General features: G+C 28.2%; 2 protein-coding genes across 7 annotated transcripts; one reads left to right on the top strand and one right to left on the bottom strand.

The window, feature by feature from the left end:
- Positions 1-749: 749 nt before the first annotated feature.
- On the bottom strand, positions 750-6,571 carry LOC132951830 (deoxyribonuclease TATDN1). Its single transcript, XM_061023831.1, has 6 exons — positions 6,392-6,571; positions 5,003-5,182; positions 4,754-4,943; positions 4,483-4,689; positions 3,799-4,002; positions 750-929 (listed from the first exon to the last, which is right to left on the bottom strand). The coding sequence occupies exons 1-6, from the start codon at positions 6,450-6,452 to the stop codon at positions 827-829; spliced, it is 945 nt and encodes a 314-aa protein (XP_060879814.1). The 5' UTR covers positions 6,453-6,571; the 3' UTR covers positions 750-826.
- Positions 6,572-12,995: 6,424 nt separating this feature from the next.
- LOC132952674 (putative sodium-dependent multivitamin transporter) lies at positions 12,996-25,855 on the top strand. Of its 6 annotated transcripts, XM_061025027.1 has the most exons (12): positions 12,996-13,102; positions 13,174-13,269; positions 21,463-21,609; positions 21,677-21,898; positions 22,073-22,297; positions 23,538-23,653; positions 23,780-24,022; positions 24,080-24,254; positions 24,335-24,547; positions 24,616-24,764; positions 25,404-25,611; positions 25,693-25,855. In XM_061025027.1, the coding sequence occupies exons 3-12, from the start codon at positions 21,502-21,504 to the stop codon at positions 25,732-25,734; spliced, it is 1,701 nt and encodes a 566-aa protein (XP_060881010.1). In that variant the 5' UTR covers positions 12,996-13,102; positions 13,174-13,269; positions 21,463-21,501; the 3' UTR covers positions 25,735-25,855. The 6 variants fall into 6 exon arrangements, with proteins under 6 accessions (XP_060881010.1, XP_060881013.1, XP_060881009.1 ...); XM_061025030.1 differs by lacking the exons at positions 12,996-13,102; positions 13,174-13,269 and adding an exon at positions 20,109-20,283; XM_061025026.1 differs by lacking the exons at positions 12,996-13,102; positions 13,174-13,269 and adding an exon at positions 20,501-20,542.
- The last annotated feature ends 870 nt before the right edge of the window (positions 25,856-26,725 follow it).

Raw genomic sequence — 26,725 nt, 5'->3', positions numbered from 1 at the left:
TGGTACCGCTGTGCTGTACATTAGGTGCCGTGTGGGTCTCTGTAATGATTGTGTTAAATTTTAATTTAATGATATAATATTATATCTGATTTTAAATGAAGACGTCTGTCGCTCAGCTTATATTATAATATTTTTAATTTCAAAAAGTAACTAAAATCATTATTCTCTGGTTAAATATCCAATTTTGTCAAAAATTTGAACTTGGAATATCTATTAAAAAAGACTGTTAATATAATTTTTAGATTTTTTGATGAAACATTGAAAAATTTGTGATAATCCATGTTTTAAATGTTCAATTCTTAGCTATAAAAATTTAACATGTTATACATTTTTAACTACAAAATAATTATATGGCGTATAGAAAATGTTAATATAAATATTCAGTGACCAATTCTAGTATCTAGGGTAAATAGTTTTTGAGTTACATTAAGAAACAAAATCTATTTTAAAAATTTTCTTTTTTATTTATTTTTAAGGATTTTTTTATGCATAATTATGAGATATTAATTAAATTAAACAATGTATTACTATTATTTATTTTTATTTGAAAGTTTTATAATAGTATAAAAAAATATAGTAGTATATAGGGATGGTCAACCCAGTGGTGGGGTAATAAATTGTACATGCATTGTGGCGGGGAGATAACAAATAAATACAATGTACAATTTGTAAAATTCATGTAAAGTTACTTTTACGACAACAATTGATAATTTGATTTATAATTATTTATTTGAATAACTAATGAGCAATAAAGTTATAAACATAAATTTATATTTTCTCAAAAAAATATTCATTATTTAAATAATTATCAGATAGTAAAAAAAAACTATATATCTTTAAAGAAAAGATCCATAGTATTTTGATATATTTGATTTCCTAAACATACAGGGTCTTCTTTTTTCAATGAAGCTAATACATCCAAGACTTGTCTAAAAAAAACATAAAATTCAATTAAATAGGAACTTACTACGCATTATGAATTTTTGAACATTAATAAAATCATAAGAATATTCAATAGGTAACATCTTACAAATACATAGCATAGAATACAAGACATCACTTTATGTAATAATATGAAATATAAAAGTATGTATACTGTACATCAGGGGTCACCAATTAATATTTTTCGTGGGCCACATTAAGAATTCGGAAAATTCTCGCGGGCCATAAAAATTCAAAGTTTATAATAATTATTATAATATGCCGGTTGGTCAAAAATACTTTATTTCTAAAAAAAAAATATGTACACTTATTAATTATTATGTAACTAAAACTAATGAAAATATAATTTAATTTAATAAATATATGAAACAATTATCAATTAATATTTTTAATGAGAAAAATGGCAGATCTTGCTTTCAACTAGCTGCTTTAAGTCGGGGTTATGGTTTGTGGTAGCTATCTTCATCATCATTTCAAGGTGTTCGTTGGTGAGTCGGGATCGGAATTTGTTTTTGATATAATTCATTTTTGAAAAAGCAGACTCACAGACGTATGTGGAGCCAAACATTGTACACATTTTCACTGTCAATAATTTCAACGTTGGGTATTTCTTTTCAGATACATATTTCAACCAAAATTCATCATATGTAGAATCAATTTCAGTTTTTGAATACTTTTCATTATACAAATTTTTTAGGACATCATCTGATTGAAATTCAATTATTTTCATTTGAAGATGTGCTCTATTGCAGTTGAAAACATTTTCTGCTTCGTTAATCCATTCACCATCAGGCTGCAGAGTAAAACTACTGTTCAATGGTTGTACAACGTTTTTGATTTTTCTGAAATCAGCAAAGCGTCTTTCGAATTCAGTTTTTAAACTTTCCAAAAACTTCGTAAAATTTGTCAGATCAATCTCGTGATTTTCATCTACAACTTTTTTCAAGTTATGAAAATGTAAACGTTCATTACCAACATCTTGTAAAAAAAAGTCAATTTTTCTACAAAAACAATTTACCTCAGAAACTAAATGGCAAATTAGTTTCTGATTACCTTGAAGTTTCAAGTTGAACGAATTTATGTGTTGAAATATATCTGTCAAAAACGCAATAGTTGCTATGTTACTATTATCACTGATAAATTCGTGATAGTCTTTGGCAGACAAATGTGTACTCTGAATTAAAAACAGTTCAATTTCATTCAGTAAGTTAAAAAACCTTTGCAAAACATTTCCTTTGCTCAGCCATCTCACATTATTATGAAGTAATAAATCGTCAAACTGAGTATCATTTTCTTGAACAAGTGCCTTAAATAGTCTGTGCTGGAGTGAAGATTTTGCACGTATAAAATTAACAATACTCATTACTGTTTTCATAATTTTTTCCAAACACGGATCCAGTTTGCAGCAAAGGACGCTTTGATGAATGATACAATGGTACGATAAAAGATCAGAGTTGCATTTAGGGTCATTTCTTAATCTTTGAACAAAGCCTTGATGAGCGCCAATCATCTCTGGTGCACCATTGGTTGTAACAGAGATAATTTTTTTCAAATTTAAATTTTCTGTTTCAAAATACAATATTACAGCATTGTACAAATCATTTCCTTTGCTGGTCCCTGATAACGGCAAAAGTGTTAATAACTCTTCGTAAAATGCCCCACTGATATTGCTCAAGTATCTCACGTGAATTATTAGCTGAGATGTATCTGTGATATCACAAGATTCATCCAAGGCTATAGAATAAAAATCAGCAGTAGATAGATCTTGTTTCAACTGATTGTGATTATCTTTGGCCAGTACTTCAGTATTTCTCGTGTTAGTGGATGCTGATATTGGGATATGACGAAAAGTTTCGACAATTTCCTTTTTATTTTCAAACAGTATATTTACAGATTGAAGCATACATTCTTTAACAATATCAGCATCTGTAAATGGCTTCATATGTTTACCGAGTATCCACGAAATTTGTAAAGATGCCTGTGCACATTTCTGTTGTTCAGTCATTGCATGGCTCAAAATTTGAGTTGCCGATTTATATTTCATTTTTAGATTTTCAATTTTTGTTTTACAAATGCCAGTACCCATTTCTAATCACTGTGTGACGGGGAGTTATAAGACCATTCCCTCGGGGGTTTTTACACCTATGAAATAAATGCCAGTACCCAATGGGAATTTTTCGGCAAATGACTTGTGTGTCTATTAATGACGTTTGATATTAAACACTTTCATAACAGCCACTGTTTGATTACAAATTAAACAAACAGGTAAGGCACCTACTCTATCTGATAAAATAAAACAATATAAGTCCATCCATTCAGGACAAAACTGTCTATTTTCATTTTCTACTTTTCTTCTTTTTCTATCCATAGTCAAATTAAAACAAAGAATAATATATTATTTAATTATGAAAATTAATAAACAAAACGGAACGGACGAACAAAAATTACGTCGCAGCGGACACCACCGTCTCACCGATAACTGACGGACTGACGTGTAGTACGTATATTAATATGTGTGACTTAACGAGTTGTCGACTTGTCGTAATGAAATTTCAAATAAATAATAAAACAGATAAGATAAGATATGCTTCACGGCTAGTATAATATTTGTTGCAGCCGAAAAAACCTAATAATGCAGTAATAATGTACAAAGATAAGAAATTACCTGCAACATTTATTATTACAACAGTCGCGCTTTATAATAAGTACGTATTAAATTATTGGATTTTCCTCTCAGTCTGTGGGCCGGTTAAAATGCATTCGCGGGCCGGATGCGGCCCGCGGGCCGCCATTTGGTGACCCCTGCTGTACATGAATAATATATGAATATTAAAATTTTTTATTTTATGAACTTACTTAATAGTTGATGGTTCATTTCTTCCTTTGACCATAGAACCATCAATAAATTTTTCTTTTTTCACTGAATTAAATTTGGTTTGTACGTAAGAATATGATGGATGTGTTTGTTTTACTTCACACCATGGGCAATCTGTTTCCAGCATCAAACGATTGACAGGCAATTCTGATATTGTTTTTAAATTATCGTTTGTCCGCAATGAACTAGAAAATTTAATTTAACCATTATATATTTTTAGTTCAGAAAACTCGGTGACACACCCCAAAAAAAATTAACAAATATTTTACAAGTGAAAAAATGTACATTTTACTGTGTAAAAATAATTATAATTTAATGAAAGTAAAAATATTATTATTTTAAACATTAATCAAATTAATATAATTCATAATCATGAATTACTTTTTAATTATTACTTAGTAATATGTTAGGTATATTGATGTATAAAAATATTTTCAAAATGTTTTTTTTTTTTTAAACTTACCTAATTACTGTTTCTAATTTGTATATTCAATAAAATCTAACAATTAAATTACATTTGATTAAAAAGCCTAGGAATTAAAAAAATTTAAATACATTTTGTATGGGTAAATATAGTGTATAGAAGAAAGTGCAATAAACAAATTAAGTAACAAAATATTTTATGTTACTTAAAACAATTATATGTTTTTTAGTGTTTTGCTTACCATCCATTGATACCAATATAAAACCCCAAGTTAATTATGTCTTTAGCCTCATTTAAACTTCCATCAAAAGAATGTACAACGCCTCCTGATTTAATAAAATTGGGATTTCTCTTCAGTATATCTAAAAATGTAGGAGCTGCATCACGGCAGTGTAGAAATAATGGTAAATTAAAATCTTCACTTAATTTTAACTGCATTTCAAAATATCTAAAATAAATATAATTTATAATAAGTATATGATACTTAACAGTAATAATGTGATGCAACAAACTTTTCTTGGATCTCTTTGGAGCAAAAATGCAATCGTTGATTATCAAGTCCACATTCTCCTATTGCTACTACTTTTGATCGATTATTTTTTATCAAGTCTGTTAAACTATTTAAATACACTTCAGGATTCTTGGCTTTAGTAAACTCATCACAACGTGTTGGATGACAACCAACAGTGCAGTAAAGATTTTCTATAATGCTTGTCAAGATTAAAAAATGTATTACATTATATTGTAAGTAAATAATATACCACTCAAGGATGCTAGCTTTAAAGCTTCAATGGAATCATTTAAACTGCCGCTAGTTATAATAATCTTTTTAAGATCATTTTTCCAAGCACGTTCCAAAACATCTTCTAAATCTTCTTTATGCTTTTTATTACCATTGTATATTCCTTTAAACATGGGATCTGTCAAATTTGCTCCAATATCTAAAATCATAAGTAACCAACATAGAGGTCTATAAGGTCAATGGTAACCAATAAGTAAATAATATACCAGAATATTTTTTTTTATTTATAATATACTATAGGCCCACCAAATGGTGGGCCTGTGGACAAATTTAATTGGCCATATTACATTTTTAGCGACATCTGCAATTTTGGTATTTGGAAAAAAAAGCCCCGTACTAACTAAATACATAACGCATTTTCATTATAGTGTACATTTTATAATTTAATATTTGTACATAGGTAACCTAACCTTTTTTGGACATAGGTATATTCTATAACCATGTATTATATATGTATAGTATATAATTTTACATCATAATAATATTTAATAAAATAATACACCAAATATTTATTTAACTATAGATATAAATATACATTTGAAATATAAAAGATTAAAGTATAGTAGGCAATAAAAGTAACTGACATTTGACTTTATCTTAAAAATTATGAAGGTGTTATATTTTATTGTACTCTATCTGGAAACTAGTCTTGGTATCTAAGTAGGACATAGGTATTTACAACATTGTATTGTTATAAATGTGGTTTTTTCGTTTATATAATATGTTATTTAACTATTTATTATTAATTATTGTTTAATGTCATATACTAGATGTAATTTTTTTTATAATTACCTTTTAATAAAATAAATATTAAATTAGATACATACCTAATAATATAATAATTATTTTAATAATTAATGAAAAACAATTGTTACTAAACTAGTATTTTAGAATATTATATATTTTATGGTTATAGATATTATATTAAAGAAGTGTTGGGTACATTGATAAATGTAATGATTATATTTAATTATGTAAATCATAATAAAAAAGAATAATGTATTTAGTTGGTACGGGGCTTTTTTTCTTATGACAGGGCTTTTTTTTTCAATGAATGTTGTCCGGAGCTTTTTTTTCCTAGATTCGCAATTTTGATGGCCCTGCAAACTATTTCCAGATTCTTAATGTGACCTTTCGTTACGGTTTGTCAATGAAGAAACCCATAAAAGACACGGCGACAACATTTTTGGACAAGCTGGCATAAGCCAGAGTTCAACCAAATCAACCATAAACCAACCAGCCATGACAATTAGCCAAACTAAAGTGTTAGATCTGGCCACAGAATACAGATAAGTATACCTTTAGAGTTCAACTCTTATATGTATTATAGAGGTACTTAATAACTTACCGATGAATGGAATAGAAGACATATTTGTAAACCTCCTGGGCAGGTATGACCTTAAATTCATTCAATCATATATCATATATCTATCTTAGTTCATGATTGACATCAATCCACCTTAGTATATTATATTACAGTATATCTTAATTCGTCTTAATTCGTGGTATGGACAGATTATAATATTATTATTGTGCTATGATAAAATCTTATCTGTGGTAGTATATGATCTAAATGTGTGTGATAGTAAATAGTGTGATAGTAGATTAGTTGAATATAATTGAGTGGTGCAAGTTTACAAATTTGAAAATATTTAGTAGGCACCACGAATTAAGATTTTAAATCGTGGGACCATTATCAACAGCCGTGATGCTTATAGTACATATTAGCATAGAATATTCTATGATATTAAGTGACTTAGCGCATAGATCATTCTTACTTAGAGTAAACTTAATCTGTGATTATAGACTTATTTCAAATTTCTTTAGGTCTATGCCGATAACACACTATTTTGGCGGTATTCATTGGATAGGTTAGCACTTAGCAGGGCTTGAAACCGAAAACATTTTTTCCGATTTCGATTTTGGTTTCGGTCTTTGGATATTGTCATTTATTTTTTCCAATTTCGTTTTTGGTTTTGAATACCAATATTGATTTTTTTTCGATATCATTTTCAGCTTCGATATTTATTTCGAGTTTTAAAGGTTTTAACCGGTATTCAATATCGTATTCAAGCTCTGCTAAACAGTTTTACAAAACGACTCGACAATTATAAATATTAAAATTAGATATTATAGACATTTGTTTAATAAACAAATATATAGGTACTTTTCAAAATAAAAATAGAAACTATTGGGAAAACAAGCTAACCATACGCGCTTTGGTGGCATAATCCTCAACTCGCATATTCGGAATGTATAGATATAATAATTTTATATTGGTTATTTTACTTTTTATAATAAACTAGGTTGTCTTATCTTTGTTTTGTCCGTTTGACGCAATATAATTCTGGTCGACATTTCCAGTTTCCACTTCCGATGCAGTACAGTCTGTGTATATACGTCTCAAAATCCGATCCTCGTCTTCCATCTTATGCCATTTTTTTTATCATCATTATTATTGTTATTATTATTATTGCACTGCCTAATCAAAGAAACGGTATACTCTGACAGTGGCGTATCTAGGGGGGGGGGGGGGGGGTTAGGGGGTTGTAACCCCCCCGAAAATTGTTCAATATTAAATTAATTTAATGATCGACCGACACAGCACGCGGCACCCAGCGGTCACCATTACACGTCAAAATATTATAACTTTTAGATTCTTGTAACTTTCAAGATAACTTTTCGTATAGTGTACGACGCACGTATAAAACTGACTAATAATTAGCAAAACCCGAATTACATGACATTATGATACTTTTATTTACATTGCAGTGCCCATTGTTTAAATTTAGCAATAACTTTTAGCTGTAAAGTCCCAGAAGTAAGAAATTGTATGGGTACTATACAAAGTGTACAAAGAGTACTTTTTTCGGTTATCCAAAAAGGCAAAGTATTTTGCAATTATCAATAGTAGAAATATTTCCACAGACTAATCGTTTTAAACTAAAAAATTTATGTGCAACTCGATGGGTCGATCGCCATGATGCAGTTATATTATTTGAAGAACTTCAACCAGCCATTTTACATGCACTAGATAAAATAACACTTTGGCCAGATTCTGACACTTCTAGTTCTGCAAGTCATCTACTTACTGCGATAAGACAGTTAAAATTTCAAACAGCTTTAGCTATTTTAGTAAAAATACTTTCCATAAGTTTTCCTCTCAGCCGATATCTTCAAACAGTAAATCTTGATCTAAAAACTGCACTAGAAGCTGCATCTAATGTTCAAAATACTATTCAGGAAATTAGAGAAAATTGTGATGTAGAGTTTCAACAATTATTTTTATCTGTGATAACATTGTGTGAAAAATTTGATATTACTGTTAGTTTGCCACGTCAATGTAAATCAGATAATCCATAATATTTTTTGAGAGTCTCAGTATTCATACCTTTTATAGATAATTTTCTAGACCAATTGAACGATAGATTTATATCACACAGGATTGTCTTGAATAATTTTGATTGTATTTTACCCAAGATAGAAATGAAAATATCTGAAGAGATTAAAGGTAAATTCAAACAATTAATAGAAACATATCAAGATATAGTTGATGAATGTACCGATTCAAATCTAAATGATAATTTATTATATGGAGAATTAGATTTGTGGTACACTAAATATTCAACTTTAACATCTGCTGAACTGAAGAACAAAAATGCTATTGAAGTATACTTTCAAACCTGTCCAGATGTTTATCCAATAATATCTAAGCTTCTTCAAATATTTATTACACTTCCAGTATCTACTGCCACAGGAGAACGATCGTTTTCAACACTCAATCGTTTGAAAACTTATTTGAGAAATTCTTCTGGACAAATACGTTTAAATGGTTTAGCCTTACTTAATATTCATCGTGATATTAACGTGGATATTAATGATGTTTTAGATGAACTTGCTAAAAAATCGAAACGAAAATTGAATATAAATTTAGTTTGAAAAAAAAAATATTTACATATTTCAACTTTTTATAGTCAGCGTTATAAAATAGTTATACACTTATAAAATATTTAATGTATGATGATTTATTATAATAAAAACACACAATTCAATAAAATGTTATATGTTACACTTTTATTAACCCCCCCCCCCCCCAAAAAAAAAAAAATTCTGGATACGCCACTGTACTCTGATATCGAACGGTCCGGCATAAAAGGCGTCGGATTTATCCATTAAGAGGATGTCAGCGCACTATTTATTTTCTCTCTGACCCACGCGCAACATAGACAAAACGCAGTTGCGTAGAATCGTTTTTTCTATGTTTTTAAGTAATCTTAGAGTAAAATCAACCCATTAAAAAAAAGATAGAGAATAATATTTTAGAGGGAATGACATATCGATTTTATATTTTATTGTTATTTGACTTTGTATTCGACTTTAAAAATAAACAATAAAATGTTGTAAATTTAAATGATGTTTAAATTGTTTTGAAACAATATTTAGAAAAATCTATATGTCATTCCCTCAAAAATATCATTCTCTATCTTTTTTGTAATGGGTGTTTTACTCTAAGATTACTTAAAAACAGAAAAAACAATTCTGCACAAATGTGTTTTGTCTATGTTACGCGTGGGCCAGATAGAGAAAACAAATAGTGCGCTGACATCCTCTTAAGAGCTGCTGCATCAGCAGTGCTACAGACTGCAGTTGCACAAAAATATAATTTTTTTAACACGTATAAATTAAATATATATTATAGGCTTTTGATCGGCTAATACCAGTGAACTTGTAAAATATAGTAACTGTAGACTGCAGTAGTCGGATACGGGATAAACATAATATTAAAGTAGACACTATACTACACTAGACACCCATAATCCAAACCGGGAGTCGCGTCAAATTCGCGATTTGTATATTATTATTGCCGTTCATGTTGATGTTATTATAATAATACTAGGTATATTATTTTCATTTTAAAAATCTCAAAATTTGCTATTTTTCACAAGAATTTACGGTTTTTAACTATTAATAAAATGCTATTATAATATTTGGCTAAACAAAAAGGTAATTTAATTTTTGAAAATTCGCCTTTGGTGAATTTTGGATCTGCTACTGAGTCACTTTAATGGAAGTATTAAATTTAAATTTAATGATATACAATCATTGTACATTAGTACCCATACGAAAAACGATTCTGAGAAAAGACCCAAACGGTCAGCCGCCTATATATTATAATAATATTTTTAAACTACAAAAATCTATCGTTGTTTTCCGTGTTTAAATATCTAATTTTGTCCAAATTTGGACTTACAGTGTACCTATTAAAAACTGTGTTTAAATCATGTTTAGATTTTTTGTAAAAAAAAAAAAAACACATCATTAAAAAATTAATACATTCATCACTCTAAACCTAAAATTACCGACAGTAAAACTAAAAATATAATTCTGTTTTTCATGATCACGATTTAATGATCTGCCATTGAAACAAAATAAAAACGTTCCAATAAAGCTATTGGAAATAAAATACCTATAGGTTTTATATAAAAAAAATATTTAATACATATATAGGGTGATTCGCCAAGGATACTCTGTTCACCCTCATTTTTCATTTCATATAATGAATCTATTCAATTCTTCAATAGCGTTTAGCCATTTATTAATATTTCATAAAATTGAAACCAATTGAATTATTTAACACAGACATTTATTTTTGTTAATCATTACAATAAATTTACAGCACTAATCAGGCTAATTAATTTTTATGTAAGCATATAATCATTCTATATACAATAATATTTTTAAAATTTTTTATAGTTGTAGGTGGTACCTATATATGGTACATAAACTGCATACAAAGCAACGGTCACAACAGCAATTTATCGGCACTACGCACATCCGCAGCACAATACACGCCTAAAATTTTTCTTAATGCTGGACCATATCGAACGGCGTTGAGGTTTGATCGTTTTTCCTGTTATTACTACCGTGTGGCGCGCATTAACGAGTGGCATCGCCACATAGGGTCCCGTCAGAGTCTCAAACTCTGATTGTACTGCAGCTGTATCATCATACGGTGCTTTGATTTTCATTTCAGTGGTCATCACATCGATGTTTGGAATTGAAAAAACCCGTGTCATAAGTCGACCTTCAGCGCTCATACGTTTCTTGGCCTCAACTAAATCCTTGTCATCAAGTGAAACCGTGGTGCAGAAACGCCGTCTGGGTTTAACCGTTTTCGCGGCTCATTACTAAAACATTTCGCCTGCAAAAGCAGCACTTTTCTAGCGGACTAGCAGCGTAATTGACTGCACGTCTCTTGGCCAAATGTAATGCACATCGTTCAGAGCCGTGTTAAAGGGGGGGGGGGGGGGCAAAGGAGGCAATTGCCCCTGGGCGCCATAGTTTTGTAAAAGTAAGGGGGCGCCTTTATTTGCGCCTTTATTTGCTACTTGTGGCCCAAATTGTAGGGAAGGGGCGCGAATTACCCCGGGGCGCTGAATTGCTTGACACGGCTCTGATATCGTTAGAAATAATTGAAGACATGATAACAATAATTTGACAATAATTACAATTGGTTACTGGTTAGCTATATTATGTAATAGGTATAGACAAAAATCAATTCGTAACAATAGTCAATAACTAACATTAAACAATTGTAAGACGAATGACAAATTCCATTGAAACTTAATTTGTATGTTAGCCATTAAATAAATAGTAATAAATAAATAATAAAAGTTTCTGTAGGAAGGAGGAAGGATTAATTTTTTTATCGCAACTTTATACGCTTTTATAGCTAACTGTAGGTATAACTGGTAAGTACAATTTCTACTAATATTATCAAATACATTTAAATACACTTCACTTAAGACAAAATGTATGCGAAATGTCGGGAAAATAAATACAATCTCCCACATTGAGTCCCACATCGACGTAGGGGGGTACCCGCCTAACCATCAGTAGGATAGGCGTTGACAGCGCTCCCAGTGTTAATTTGTTTTCCCAATAGGTATACAAATATTATTACATATGATTTTCTGGTGGTGCAAAAGAAGGGTTATATTTTTTCGGAACTGTTTTTTGTCTGAAATAAGTCTATAATGATCACGGCTGTAGATAGTGGTCCATTGATGCCTACTACCCACGGTCATATATAAGTAGTCTTAAAGTTTTGAGGTACCTATTTAACTTTGTGTTCTAAAAATAAAAGGTCCATGGTAATGGCCACTAATGGGTTTATAAGATTGGGGCATATTATGGAAGTTTGAAAATTTTAATCATTGATATTAGGTAATCTGGAAATCCATCAACATAAATAATTTGTAAAAATGGCTTTAGTATAATAAATATAAATTCCAATATTACGTCTATTTTATATTTTTGTACAACCATTTTTAAGGACTATTATCCTTAGTACAAACATTTTAATAAATAAGAAACTACTAAATCAATAATTATTGCATTAAATATTTTAAAACAATTAGTTGTATAAGAATACTGCAAGCTGTAACCAATAGTAACCTGCATTTATATACAAATATTTCAATCGTAAATCTCAAAATCTTTCTTAAAATGTTCAATAAAAAAAAATTAAGAGAAAACAACTAAACTTATCGAGATAACAACTATCCTATATATTTTTAAGTTGGACCAAATCACACATTGAGCATAATCTTATCAAAATCGGTTGAATAGTTTTGGAGTGCATTGCACGTAAACTCATTGTATGAGTGATTTTTATATATATTATATTATAGTTAGGTACTTTGGCCTAGGTAGTTGTCCCTATGTATAATATTTACCTAATAAATTGCACCTACTATTGCATAATATTATAATGTTACCTATAATTTATATTATTAATAACAATTTAACGTGTGGCATCTATATAATATAAATTATATGGTACCATTTTTATACGCCAAGTCAATCATATTACAATATAATATATCATTACAAAATATTGTACGTCGATTACTGGTTACGGAGTAGGGGACGAATTATGACACCACTGTAGGTTAAGAAGACGCGTTGAATGTAACGATAGAGTTAGACCAGTTACACATGAGCTATTGTCAATCTGTAAATTTAGAGTAACCCGGCTACGTGTCAGCGTCTTTTGGTTTGTATTAAAAAATAAATTATATTTTATATTTTAATAATTTAATGTACGATATTATAATATGTGTGCAGTGCTTGGTTCCTTATTGACTCCTTCCATAAGTCATAACTATAATAGGTAGTGGATTATATTTTCAACATTCATCCGGAGGACTACATTATACACAGGTGAAAGTTGTTAAATTTATTAATTTTATTATGATAGTAAATAGTATTGTATAGGGTATACCAAATAAATGCACCTGGGCCGACGATTTTGTACACAATTATAATAATTGTGTTTAAACCCCCCTCCCATTGTTTTTTTCTCTTAATGAATGTACTTACTATTTATATTATTTATTTAAAAAAAAACTATAAAAATCTTAGTTTAATTTATACTTAACCTCCTCCCCTTACATTATCATGGCTACGACACTGCCTATATATTGTAGCTTTGCGTAGGTATTTAAGGTTGTTGCTCTCACATTTTTTGTTTTTTAAAATTGATAAATTGTTTTTCATCATAATACATTATTAGCTACATGGTGATTTTTTTTTAACAATAAATAAAGAAGTAAACACTCATTATTTTAAAAAGTATTGGAGTTTATGAAAATATTTTTTTACATATTTTGAATTTTTAAGTCATTGCGAAGCAATAGTTTTAAAAGAAAAGGTTTTATCATTTTTTAGTAGTTTATTTTATCGAATAAAAGAATGCATTTTTAATTTCATACTCCAAAGAAGAAAAATAATATCCTTGAAGACTTGATGTCTAAAAATCGTAATTTGAACTAATATAGATATTTACTAAGATCGGTGACGAAGTGGATAGGTACAAATGTACAATAATGTTATCTCATCCAAACTTTAAATACTTATAAGTAGGTGTACCTACATGGCTACATAACAACGGGATGCTCAACATATATAGGATTAATAGCCAATATAATATTACATATGTGACAGATATATTACTTTTAATTTTTTTTGTGCATGATTAATAGGTTGACTACAGTTGAAAGTCGATATCGATATAGTTCATATCGATTTAACAAAAATGGTGAAATGTGCCACTTTTAAATAATATTTAAAAAAATACCTAGCTTAAAAATAAATGTAATTAAATTATACACTATAGTCCATACTCATACTCTATAATATTACCTATGTAATATGTATATTCCACCAAAATAATTGCTGGCTCACGTCGATAAAGATTGAAGAAGTGTAGTATATTTCATTTTATAATTCACTGCAATAGCTGCCAGCTGAAAATCTATTATTTATTCCTTAGGTATACCTATAGTTCATATATATACTGTTTTATAATAATAGAATAGAATAGAAATAATTGAAACAATTATATAAATAGGTACCTACTACGACTACCTACCTAGTAGGATTTTTATTTTTATACTAAGATGGCAAAAGATTCCTTTGAATTTTTAAATAAATCACGTATTTTAAAAGTAAAATATTTAAAATACTGCAGGTTCCTCCTATATAATATAATGTACGAAAAAGTATCACAGTTTATCCCAATATTGTGGTTGTGCTATTTATTTCAACTTCTTTGACGATTATTGTAGGACAGAAAGTAGTTTATCATGTTTAAAACGCACAAAACTATAATTATTGCAATCTCTAAACCAGAACGCCACACATTTCAAGCATGCCGAATAATACCGATAAAATATGTATTATGCGGTGGCTCAGTGGCGACATGTATATATATGTATATAAATGCATACATGTATAATTTAGGTATATTCAAGGTGGATTTATCCATATTAAATCCACCTTGGGTATGTGTTCTATTTAATATGATAGCGGTGAGTGCTTGTATTATTTATATACAGGTAACAGGTAACTCTTATCAAATATTCAAATAAGAATTTTAAATAAAATATCTCACTGTTATTTATAGTAGATAATCTATTTCTGTTCTCCAATACAGATTAGATGAAATCGGAGTACCAAAATTACTGTTATATCAACGCTACCCACATTTTATATATTGTCATATACCGTGTCACTGCATCAGTTCACGCACTATAATACTCGTATAGACCATAGACGTATATAGTACTTGTAGAATGTAGTTATCTATAAGAATATATTTATTAATTGAATAACAATTTTCATCAAGAGGACGCCACACCCTCATGGCCTCATGTGATGTCTCTGTCGACTGCCTTACGAACTTACTAAGTAGAAAAATATTTGAGTTCAACAAAACCAGTGTTGTGTCGTTACCTTATGAATTATAATTTTCATATAATATAATAATAATTAGTAATAACATAATTTAATTTAAGGTTAATAAGAGATATTTGATTTGGTTTTATATGAGATAAGAACGTTAGATGTGTATTTTTCTTTGTTTTTTTTTACGATAAAACAATTTTCGAGCGAGTTAAGATACATAACTGTATGAGGATTTTTATAATAATATATAATTAAACATTTAAGTAAGTATAGCTAAAAATACTAAAAACTAGAATATCGTAAAAACCCAAAGCACAAACACCGTAGTCCGTAATATAATGTTCATAAGTTTGATCAATTAATATTCTTAAAACCGGTAACCGGTTTCTAACAAAAACCGTACATTTTAGAACCGAAAACCGATAACCGCTTTTAGTTTTGGAATGCTGGAAACGATTATTGGTTATCGGTAATCAATAAAATATCTAAATATTAACATCAAAGCGGTTACCTCGTATTTTCAATCAAGGTTTTATAACCAAAACCTATTCCCGACCAAAATAATTAACTGTTTTTTCATGGTATTTAATACTTGAATTATTTTATGATTATATTATTATAGTTGAATTTAATTTTCGATCTATTTTTAAATTTTTTTCCCCAATTAATTGCCATCGAGTATTGCTCATCTGTTGTGAATATCATAAGACATAAATTATATTATATATATATATATATTATAAATACCGTCATAAACGTCGTCGTGCGCTGATTCCTATTATGAAATAGTTGGTGGAATAGGGGCTTAGTCTATATTATTTTGGTATATTTTAATATTTTGTATTTAGTACTCTTTACGATATTTTAATCAAGAATATAGTCTGAGATTTACGTCGTTTTTATACGTGTCACACTATCACAATTTATACTTTGGTCAATGGTATTATTTTATTGTTTTAACTTTTTGGTGATGTTTAAAGTTTAAATTAATAAATAATTTTAAAATTATAACAATAAAAAAAAAGTGGATAAGTTGATGTTGCTCTGCTGTACAGTAAGTGACAAGTGGGTCACTGTGATGGATGGTGTTAAATTTGAATTCAATGATATAATATCATTGTATAAGAAAAACGATTCTGAGCGAAAACAGTCAGTCAGCCTATGATATTACCAAGCATATTTGATGATATTATTGTGAATAAAGTAATTTATATTATATAACCTATTTACGTGGAACTTTGTCTTAAATTTTTAATCCTTAGCTATAAAAGTTGAACATTTTATAAATTTTTAAGTACAAAATAATTATTAAAATTTTAATTTGATTAATGTTGTCAAAATTTGAAATTTAAATGCTTATAAAAAAAAATTGGGCCTATGTATTTTTAATATTTTTCAACTGCTATTGTAACAATATATCTGGAGCCCCTTGCATTAAATTTTCACGCTTTTTTACCCAAGAAATAAAATTTTATTGTTACTTATAAAAAAAAAAACTAAAAAAATTAAAAACTGACAATGTCCGCAAACAGCTCAAAAAAGAGTCAAATTATTTTCAAAATGTTATGGTGTATAGAAAATGCTAATACAAACATTCAGTGAAATTTTCATGTATCTACAGTTATTCGTTTTTGAATAACAACAATATAGCAAAATCGTTACGTGAGAAATCAAGTGAATATCAAATGTTGTAAAAATATGAATTTCAAACGCTCATAAAAATTTAATTCGACTTTCTTGTAGACATTTTTTTTTGATAAAGGTAGACACACTTATGGATAATCTTGTATTACATTTTCAAATCTTAGATTTAAAAAGAAAAATTTTTATGAATTTCTAACTCAAAATAATTTGCTAATTTTCGTGATTTTTGTGTTTTTTCCGTATTTTGTCAATATTTGAACTTTAAATGCTTATAAATAAAAACTGTGACTAAGGATAATTAATATTTTTCAAATGTCATTGTAACAATATGGTAGAAGCCTTGTATTAAATTTTCAAGCTTTTTTACCCAACAAATAAAGATATATTGACATTCACAGAAAAAAAAGACTAATAAAATTGAAAACAGAAAATGTTCCTAAACAGTTCAAAACAAATCAAAATATTTTGAACATTTTATCATGTATAGAAAATGCAAATATAAGCGAACAGTAAAAATTTAATGTATATACGGTCATTAGTTTTAGAGTTACACCAAAAATCAAAATTAATTTTGTTAAAAAATCGATTTTTCATAAAATTTCCCGTTTTTCTTAATTTTTATATTTTTTTCCCCGGTGCTTTTGAAAACTATTGGGAATTTTAATTTTACGTCCCCAATGCACCTACAATATTCACTTTCTCATCGAATAAGATACTGAAGTTGAAAATCGAAGCATTATTTCGACTACTTATCATGTACGAAGACACACAAAAAAAAACACACATCTTTATAAAATCAATACATTCATCGTTCCACTCAGAATCTAAAATCTATAAATTATACACGATGCTAGTGCGAGTAGAACTATATTTTGTATTTTATATTGAATCGTATTTTTAGGGATCAGATAGCTGATGACATGGACTTATTATAGGCAACAGACGTCTGTATACGTGCGTAGGTATAGCCCCTACGAAATGCCATGAACACAAATACCTATATGCCATGCAGTATATATAGAGCACGATTGCATTATAATTTATATTTATTTCAATTTAACAAGTCGACTGCAGTCTGCAGTGTAATATAATATGACTAGTGAGTACTGCTGAGTAATTGTACTGAAATTAAAAAAGTTATCCCCACTAAAAAAAAAACTATCTTACACAGAAACTAATTAGGTATATTTACTGTTATATAATATATATCTAGTCTTCGTGATTGTTATTATTGTTGTCTCTGATCTTTGCGACCAGATAATGTATTATGATTTATGTCTTACGAATAAACGATTAAACTGAATAACGCTCTAACGAATAATATTATATATGATACATGTATAATTTCCTGCTAAATTATTTTCAAAAAATATAAATTAATAGACACATTATTATCAACTATAAATAATGTACAGAACGTACTAACTGTGTTGCAACAAAATGCGTTATTTCTTTGAAATGTTACATTTACAATTCTAAAGAAATATAACCATTCAGGTCGTCCAAGATAAAATAGAGTTCCGATGAAAAATTTAAAAAACTTTTTCCATGTAAGTAATAGGAAAATTGAAAACGTGGACCTACCTTATGTTTGTGTATAATCCCGGCATTTCGCGGTTGTTTACTGCATTATCGTATTAAACCAACAAATAGCAAATGTTGATTATAGGTGTACTTGAAGGTAATAACTTAATAACTAGTCCTATCAAAATATCAAATATTCAACTTCAAACATGCTCAAGCAATTGAATTGATTAAATAAAAATATTGATGAAAAGTTGGCGGGATGACTTTATTGGCTTTCAAATTGTCGATACCCAATTATTATTGTTGATCAGTATAACACTTGTAATTATCAATAAATGTTATTTAGATCTTTGAATAAACATAATCTGCCGTGTATTGACCTCTTATATAACCCCAGACCCGTTATTCAACACATATTGCTGTGTAGTGTTCTGTGTTATCTAATATTTACCAAAATGTTTACCAAACATAAATCACCAAGTTCCTTCAAAATTGCCCACGGGCCACGGACAATAAACTACTAAAAATGTTGATATGTATAGTATGTATGTAGCTATAATACCCATAAACCCATACCTATAAATAGTGTAAAATGTTGAATAAACAGTTTTTTTTATTAAAAAACATTTGGTTTAAATGAGCGGAGGAAATGGCAAAGGGTCCGCAAAAGTTATATAACATTTTTTTTTCCAAAATACAAATAAATTAAATTAGGTCTTAGATATAAATCAAAAAGTACATTGTATATAATAATAAATAATTATAATATAGCCGGCAAACGCTAGTTACATACAAGGATCGCCACGTATCAATCTGCAAGTCAGCGGGCCTCGACTATATTGCATTTTTAATAGTGATAAATTTTAATTGTCAATTATTCTTATAAAATGTGTAGTGTAGATGTAGAAAATATATAACTGTTAAAATTGTGTATAGGTAGACGACAGTCGTTACACAGTGGCGAATTTAAAATTCACAGAGGTACCTAATATAACGTCCAACCCCTCCCATTATTTTATATTGTAATAATGGATAGTGGTGTGAAAACCCCAAGGGGGGTCCACCAATTGTACCCTCCCCCCCAGATATCCACCGCTGTCGTTACAACAACTGGTACTGTTACAAGATAGATTTAGAATGTGTCATGTTGTCACGATGTAGAGAAGATATCTTCTCTACATCGTGCATGTTGTACATTGTTATGCTGTATTGCTGTTTTTTTTTTTATCTAATCCAGTGTCGCCATTTGAGAAGGGATGAGCCTTGGGGGGGTGGTGAAAGCAGGAAGGGTGTACTTTATCACCACGATTTTTTTCTGCGTCTTATTGGCCACTGGCCAGCTATAAAATTATTTACAACCAAGTCGGTCCCAGCGATGGTCGTTTATAAATCATAATATAGATATTATGAAAACTATAGGTAATGCTTAAATTATTATAATTCCTCTGTATAGGTATGGAGGACGGAGGTAAACTTTATGTTTACTATATTAATGAATTATAAATATATATATATTAATTATTACCACGATTAAAGGGTATATGTTAGGTATATATTTAATCGTGATTATTACCCTATGTCGGGCTATGTACTTAGATCATATACTAGTAATGTAGTATATGATCTAAGGCTATGCATGACAAAGCTATTTCTGACAACCAACTCAAAAAAAAAAAATTAAGCCTATACGACTGCACATATTATCACTACAATGATAAAAAAGTAATGAGGCTATGAAAATAAAATTGGCGCGTTCAAATGTTGGCACCCGCCGAACCCTTATTAAAAAAAACTCGAATGGGGCGCCACTGATCTAAGGTATGTCCATAGAATAAATACAATTATTATTATTCATTTTTATTTTTATTCTTAATTTCTTTTGTACTTCTATGACTATACGGTATGGCCCCAAGCCCAGAAATTTATTGTGCTGTCCACATTTTTTTATTATCACGATTCAATTTATCATAATAAATTATTGTCAATTGAGTGATCGATTGTACAATCACTACAACCTACAACTACTGTCTACTTTCAATATTGGCAACAGATGACATTGTGTCGGCAAGACGTCGTGGTAACCACGATTACTGATAAACGTTTATCCACAATCGCAAGTCGACGGGGACGGGAACTTTACTATAATAAAATATAAATTAACTATGTATAAATAATTATGCAGGTTATAACTTATAGCCACTATATTATAATATAATATAATAAAACATAAAATTAACTCATTCAGTTTGAACTTCTAATCTTTTTGATTATTTAAAATCATTTAATTATTTAATGGTTATTTATTCGCTTTGCCATCTAGTACCTATCGACTATTTAGAATTTAGATAGCTAGAAACATCGCAATCGGCATAATTATAATCGCATGATTGATCCGTAATATGGAACATGTGAAATGTGAGATGATGTGACAGTCTGACAGTGGCAATGACCATAAAATCAAAGTTCCGTTGAATTCAATAATAAATTGTGCTCATACTAATTTTTAAGAGTTTAAACTATAAATAAATAATCTTCCATCTACAGATTAGATTGTTATTATGTTCTTAATTTGAATTTTGAATTATATCGTTGATCTGTAGTGACTAATAATATCAGTTATGTGACAGTTCACTCAATTGTAAAAAGTAAGCACCAATAGATTTGACAGACATACAGTGAGCATAATATTTTAAGATAATATACCTATAGAATATTGTTTTGATGCTGGAGCATGATTTGGCATGTATTTAATATTTTTACATAATATTGTGTAATTTCATATTATACTTACTGTTAGTTAAATATTATTTGTTACCTATTTGTACTCTCCTCTACTTAAAGTAATTTATAATATCTAAATGGATAGTGCCCTAATGAAATTTGGCAATGACCTATTAAACCAAATTGACATTATATTAATTGTTAGGTACTAAATTAATAAATTTATATCAGTATAGTTATCATTTATTTTATTAACTATTGCTTCGTTGATTTCAGGTACCTATTTGTTACGATTGCATTATAACAGTGACCGCGATGGCGTTCGGTATAGTTGATTATATTGTGTTTGGAATAATGTTGGCAATGTCTGCTTCAATAGGCATTTACTACAGATTTACTGGTGGTAAACAGAAAACCACACAGGTAAAATTTTATTTACTCATTGATATTATTTTCAATTTTTATTATTTTTATAACTCATTTTTTCAAGGAATACATGCTGGGTAACAAAAACCAAGGTATTGTACCAGTTGCATTTTCATTGATGGCCAGTTTTATGTCTGCTATAACATTATTTGGTGTGAGTGCAGAAAACTATTATCATGGTACACAGTTTGTTGCCATTAATATATCTTATGTCTTGGGAACTCCAATAATTGCATATATATTTTTACCTGTATTCTTCAAACTTGGAAATTTATCGGTTTATGAAGTAAGATGTTATTATTGTTATTGAAAGTAGAATAGATCATTTTTGGTTTTATTTACTTACAATTTATTTATTTATTGTTCATATACTTACTAGATATTTTGTATAGTAAAATGCTTGTAAAAATAAAAATATTTATTTGAGTAGGTACTTATAACATGTATTTTATATTTACAGTACTTAGAAAAAAGATTTGGTCGTTGGACAAGGACCGTTACATCTATAGCATTTAGCGTGCAAATGATACTTTATATGGGAATAGTTTTATATGCACCATCATTGGCTTTTGGAGCCATAACTGGATTATCAATAACCTCTTCTATTACACTAGTGGGTTTAGTATGCATATTCTATTCGACAATTGGAGGAATTAAAGCAGTCATTATTACAGACGTATTTCAAGTAATTATTATTCAATCAATATAATCATGGTCGACTATATTTTGTTAACTGTATTATCTAATATTTTGTTGAACTTATGAACTATTTTTCTTACAATATTATGCTTACATTGATTGTTGTAATAGTTTTATAAATTTAAATTTTTGATTCATTCATATTTATTAATTATCTTGGGTATAGTTATCTTTTTGATGAATTAAGATCTGTTAAGATGAATTTAACATCTACAACATTTGGTATTAGGAAAAAAAAACCTCAGTATAAAAATTAACTAAATTACTATAGTTAGTATGCTTAAATGCTTAAAATGTAGCAGTATTAGAATAGTAACAAACTTTTTTTGTTGTTATTTAATATCATTAAATGTTATTAATAATTAGACTGCAGATTATATGCATGCAATAAAAATACTTTGTCGATGTGTTTAAAATACCACGTTCAAGTATAATTTTGAATTATTATATTTCATAATATCATTGAATTATATAAATTAAAGTTATATATCAATACTTGTACTTGCATTTATATTATATTTAATAAATGGTTTATATATATATATAAAAAAAAAAATCAAAATCAAAAAATACTTAAACAAACACAGTATTTTAAACACTTAAACCAAGTATCTATATTAAATTTTTAAATACTTTTTTAATTTTTTCTTATTTTTTACATATTTAATATTTTAAATTTAATCAAATTAAAAAAATATATTTATAAATAGGTATATGCTTAATTCATAAAATATAATATTATAATATCTATATAAGCATGTTTTCTGGAAGCTTCATTTTATTTTATATTATAAATATATAGCTACTATGACACCTTTATTCCAAATAATAGAAACAAGTTAATCATCTCATATTGTGTACCTAGTACTTAAATTGGGAAATCACTTATTAATAATGCCATTATACCATGTACTTTACCTTCTATAATTTACTTAATTATTAAAATTATTTATTATCATTAAAAAAGTACAAAAGTTAAACAATTTTTATATTGGGGATTTTTTTTCTGAAATTCACAACATATACAGTTACCATAATGTCATATTGGATTTAATATTATTGCCGAGTTCACACTAGTCTGTGAAGTCGTGTCACTTGTTTAATATGTTTGTAAATGTATATTTATTCACATTTAATATATAATAACATGAGTTAGCGTCTTAGCGAGAACTCGGCTTGATAATTTTTTTAATGTCAAACTTTATTTGTTTCAATTAAAATTTTAGTCATTACTTATGTTTGCTTCAATATTTGCTGTAATTGGAGTTGCCATGTATGAAACTGGTGGAATATCAAAAATTTGGAAGATTGCTGATAAATATGGACGAATTGAATTTAATAAGTACTTTTAATTTAAAATTAAGATAGAAAATAGAACAATAAAATATTCATTGAACATTAATAAAAATTATGTCCTTGTTGCACAATTCTAAAGTATATTTGTCTAAAATTGTAAAAATTATTTTAGTTTTAATATAGATCCTACAGAAAGACATAGTTGGTTTAGTCTGGTGATTGGTGGTATGTTTACCTATGTTTCATTGTATGCAATTAATCAAACACAAGTACAAAGGTATTTAACCATGAAAGACTACAATACAGCTGTGAAATCTTTATGGTGTAGCTTACCCCTCTTGTCATTGCTATCAATTTCAACAAGTTTTTCTGGGTTGGCAATATTTTCAAAGTACTATGACTGTGATCCAATCAAGTATTCAATATTGTTATATAAGTTTGGAATAGCATTGTAACACAAACATTTTCAAAGGTCAAAGCGTATATCACGCGGTGATCAACTGATGCCTTTGTATGTATCGGATACTATGGGATCAATTCCAGGATTAACTGGATTATTTGTTGCTGGTATATTTTCAGCTGCATTAAGTTCTGTTTCACCGGTGCTTAACTCTTTAGCTGCAGTTACAATGGAAGATTATCTTAAGGTATACATTTTAAATAACTATTTTTATCAATTGTGTTGTGCATATTAAAATAATAATTTACTGTTCTATAATATATTTAGCCTTTTATGAAACAAGATATTTCTGATAAAAAACGAGTATTTTATTTGAAATTATTAGTCCTTGTCTATGGTGCAATTTGTTTGCTATTAGCTTTTTTGAGTCAATATTTGGGCTCAATACTACAAACTTCATTGGTCATATTTGGAGTGATTGGTGGACCAGTATTAGCAGTATTTACACTGGGAATATTATTACCTCATGTTAATCAAAAAGTATTTTACTTCTACTATTTTATATAACAAACTTCCAGTATACAGTAAATAATATTTTATTATTTTAGGGTTCATTGACTGGCCTTGTGATTGGTTTGGTATTTTCATTTTCAATTGGATTTGGTAGACCTGCAGCCAAAAATTTGCCCACAAACATAAATGCATGCCCTACAGTGCTAAATCAAACCATCCAACAATCTCTGTTGTTACATAATGAGTAATTACAAATTAATTATATTGTTATTTGTTTTTATACTTGGTGATTCTTTTATCATAGAAAATTCATTATTTCAAAAATCTTATCAACATTCTTAATTATATTTATGTCGTTACTAAACAAAATATTTGAAAATAATATTATATTTTTTATTGTTAGTTTTTTAAATTTTTTTACTTTTTTGAATTATAAAATTATTTAATTTCATATTCCAAAACAGAATATTATATAGAGAATATTAGAGAATTAGCTATAAATATTAAAAGTTTAGACGTTGAGTAGGGGGCACTGGATAGAGGACTAACATATTGTTTAGTAACAACTTATAAATATGTAAAAAAAATATTTTTTCAATTAAGTTGAAATAATGATTATTATTTGATAAAAGTATCATAATATAAAGCAGTGCATAATAAATGATTTTCCATCAATTACTATGTAAACATAATTTAATTATATTTTTAACTTAAACTATAATATAAAGTAACTTAGTTTATCTCAAACATATTACTTTATACTTAACAAATAAAAATGTATAAAATAAAGCCGTTTTATACAATCACTGTCAGATTTTCTTTGCATATTATTGAAATTAAATATTAAAGTTAATTTTAATTAATTGAATTTGATTTTTTTAAGGTCATCAAATGATAATTATTTTTATTTGCATCGCATTAGTTACATGTATTGTATAGTTCTTGGATTTATGGTAACATTCTTAGTTGCACTTGTGGTTAGTTCAATGTTCAAAGGAGAACATTGTGATAATCCAGATTTGTTTACACCATTTGTTGCTAAACGGTTAAGGAAGAATGGATTATTGTTAAAAAAAAAATTTGTCGAAATGGTATGTTTTCAATAGTCACATTGTTATCTATCTATTTTTTGTTTTTCTATTGGTTACAAAAAAATTGTTATTGTTTTACAGGATATAAGAAGTCCAGATGAGTTAAATCAAATATTAAGTTAAGATGAATTTGTTGTTACTTTTATTTTTAAATTATACATTGTTGAAGATCTTTTTACATTAATATCATTGATACATATTGTGTTTTAAATAATTAATAAAAATGATAAAACTTTTTTAAATGTTTATTATTCAGTTGTTATTTTTAAAGACCTCTATTGTTGGTTAATAATCAGTGCGCAATAAATCTGGAAGGTAATTGTTTAAAATAGTCAATAGACCAACAAAAGTTAGTAACGTACCTTTAAATCTGTCTTATATAGAATAACCTCAGGCAACGTCAAAGGGTATGGCTAATCGAACACTCCTGAAAGAGTCACTTTATTATTTTCCAACTAACACCTAAATTTAATCGAGTGATGTTGACTGACTGTACTGGACAAAAATTTGTCACTGCTCGAGGTTACTATTATGCTAGACAAATTATAGTACAGTATTGACAATGGAACCAATAGTCCATTGTGACTATTGTAGATGGTTGTACTATCTATAATGTCACATGATTTTTATCTTAACATTGAAATTCATAGAATCATAATTACGAAATAACGGAAAACTGACCGTGGCGTCATTTATAGGGAGAAGTACGATGGACATTTGCCCGTCTGATTTTAAAACAGGTGCCCAGTGGTTATTAATTAATCATTATTATATTATATTAGCGCAAAAACATGCCTATATTTATAGAAAAATATTATATTCTATAGGTACTAAGAATTATAGTCACAATGATAAATTGGTAATTAATAATTAATAGATGGAATATATTTATATTTAGACACATGTGTGGACGTGTCTGAAAGTTGGTATGTTTGTAAGTATTTGTTTTATGAAGGAAAAAAAAACATAATATATTAATATGTGCTTGCGAGTTGTTTTTTTTAATTTAGGGCTATTTGAACTGGTCAAAACGTTTGCTCTACTATTAAAAATTATGCCACTGTTTTTCATAATGTAGGTATAAAGTCTGGTACGATAAAAGAGATCGTATCAA

Source organism: Metopolophium dirhodum, chromosome 9, assembly GCF_019925205.1.
Source record: "Metopolophium dirhodum isolate CAU chromosome 9, ASM1992520v1, whole genome shotgun sequence".
NCBI classification, from domain to species: Eukaryota; Metazoa; Arthropoda; class Insecta; order Hemiptera; family Aphididae; genus Metopolophium; species Metopolophium dirhodum.
Note: the sequence above shows the minus strand (reverse complement) of the source record. Positions and strands in the feature narration are given on the sequence as shown.

Coding starts and splice junctions, on each gene's coding strand:
- LOC132952674 (XM_061025026.1), top strand. CDS start 20,516: ATGACATTGTGTCGGCAAGACGTCGTG. Junction 20,543..21,462: donor TGTGTCGGCAAGACGTCGTG/GTAACCACGATT, acceptor CGTTGATTTCAG/GTACCTATTTGTTACGATTG. Junction 21,899..22,072: donor GAAATTTATCGGTTTATGAA/GTAAGATGTTAT, acceptor TTATATTTACAG/TACTTAGAAAAAAGATTTGG.
- LOC132951830 (XM_061023831.1), bottom strand. CDS start 6,452: ATGAATTTAAGGTCATACCTGCCCAGGAGGTTTACAAATATGTCTTCT. Junction 4,944..5,002: donor AAAGCTAGCATCCTTGAGTG/GTATATTATTTA, acceptor CAAGCATTATAG/AAAATCTTTACTGCACTGTT. Junction 4,690..4,753: donor TCCAAAGAGATCCAAGAAAA/GTTTGTTGCATC, acceptor TATTTATTTTAG/ATATTTTGAAATGCAGTTAA.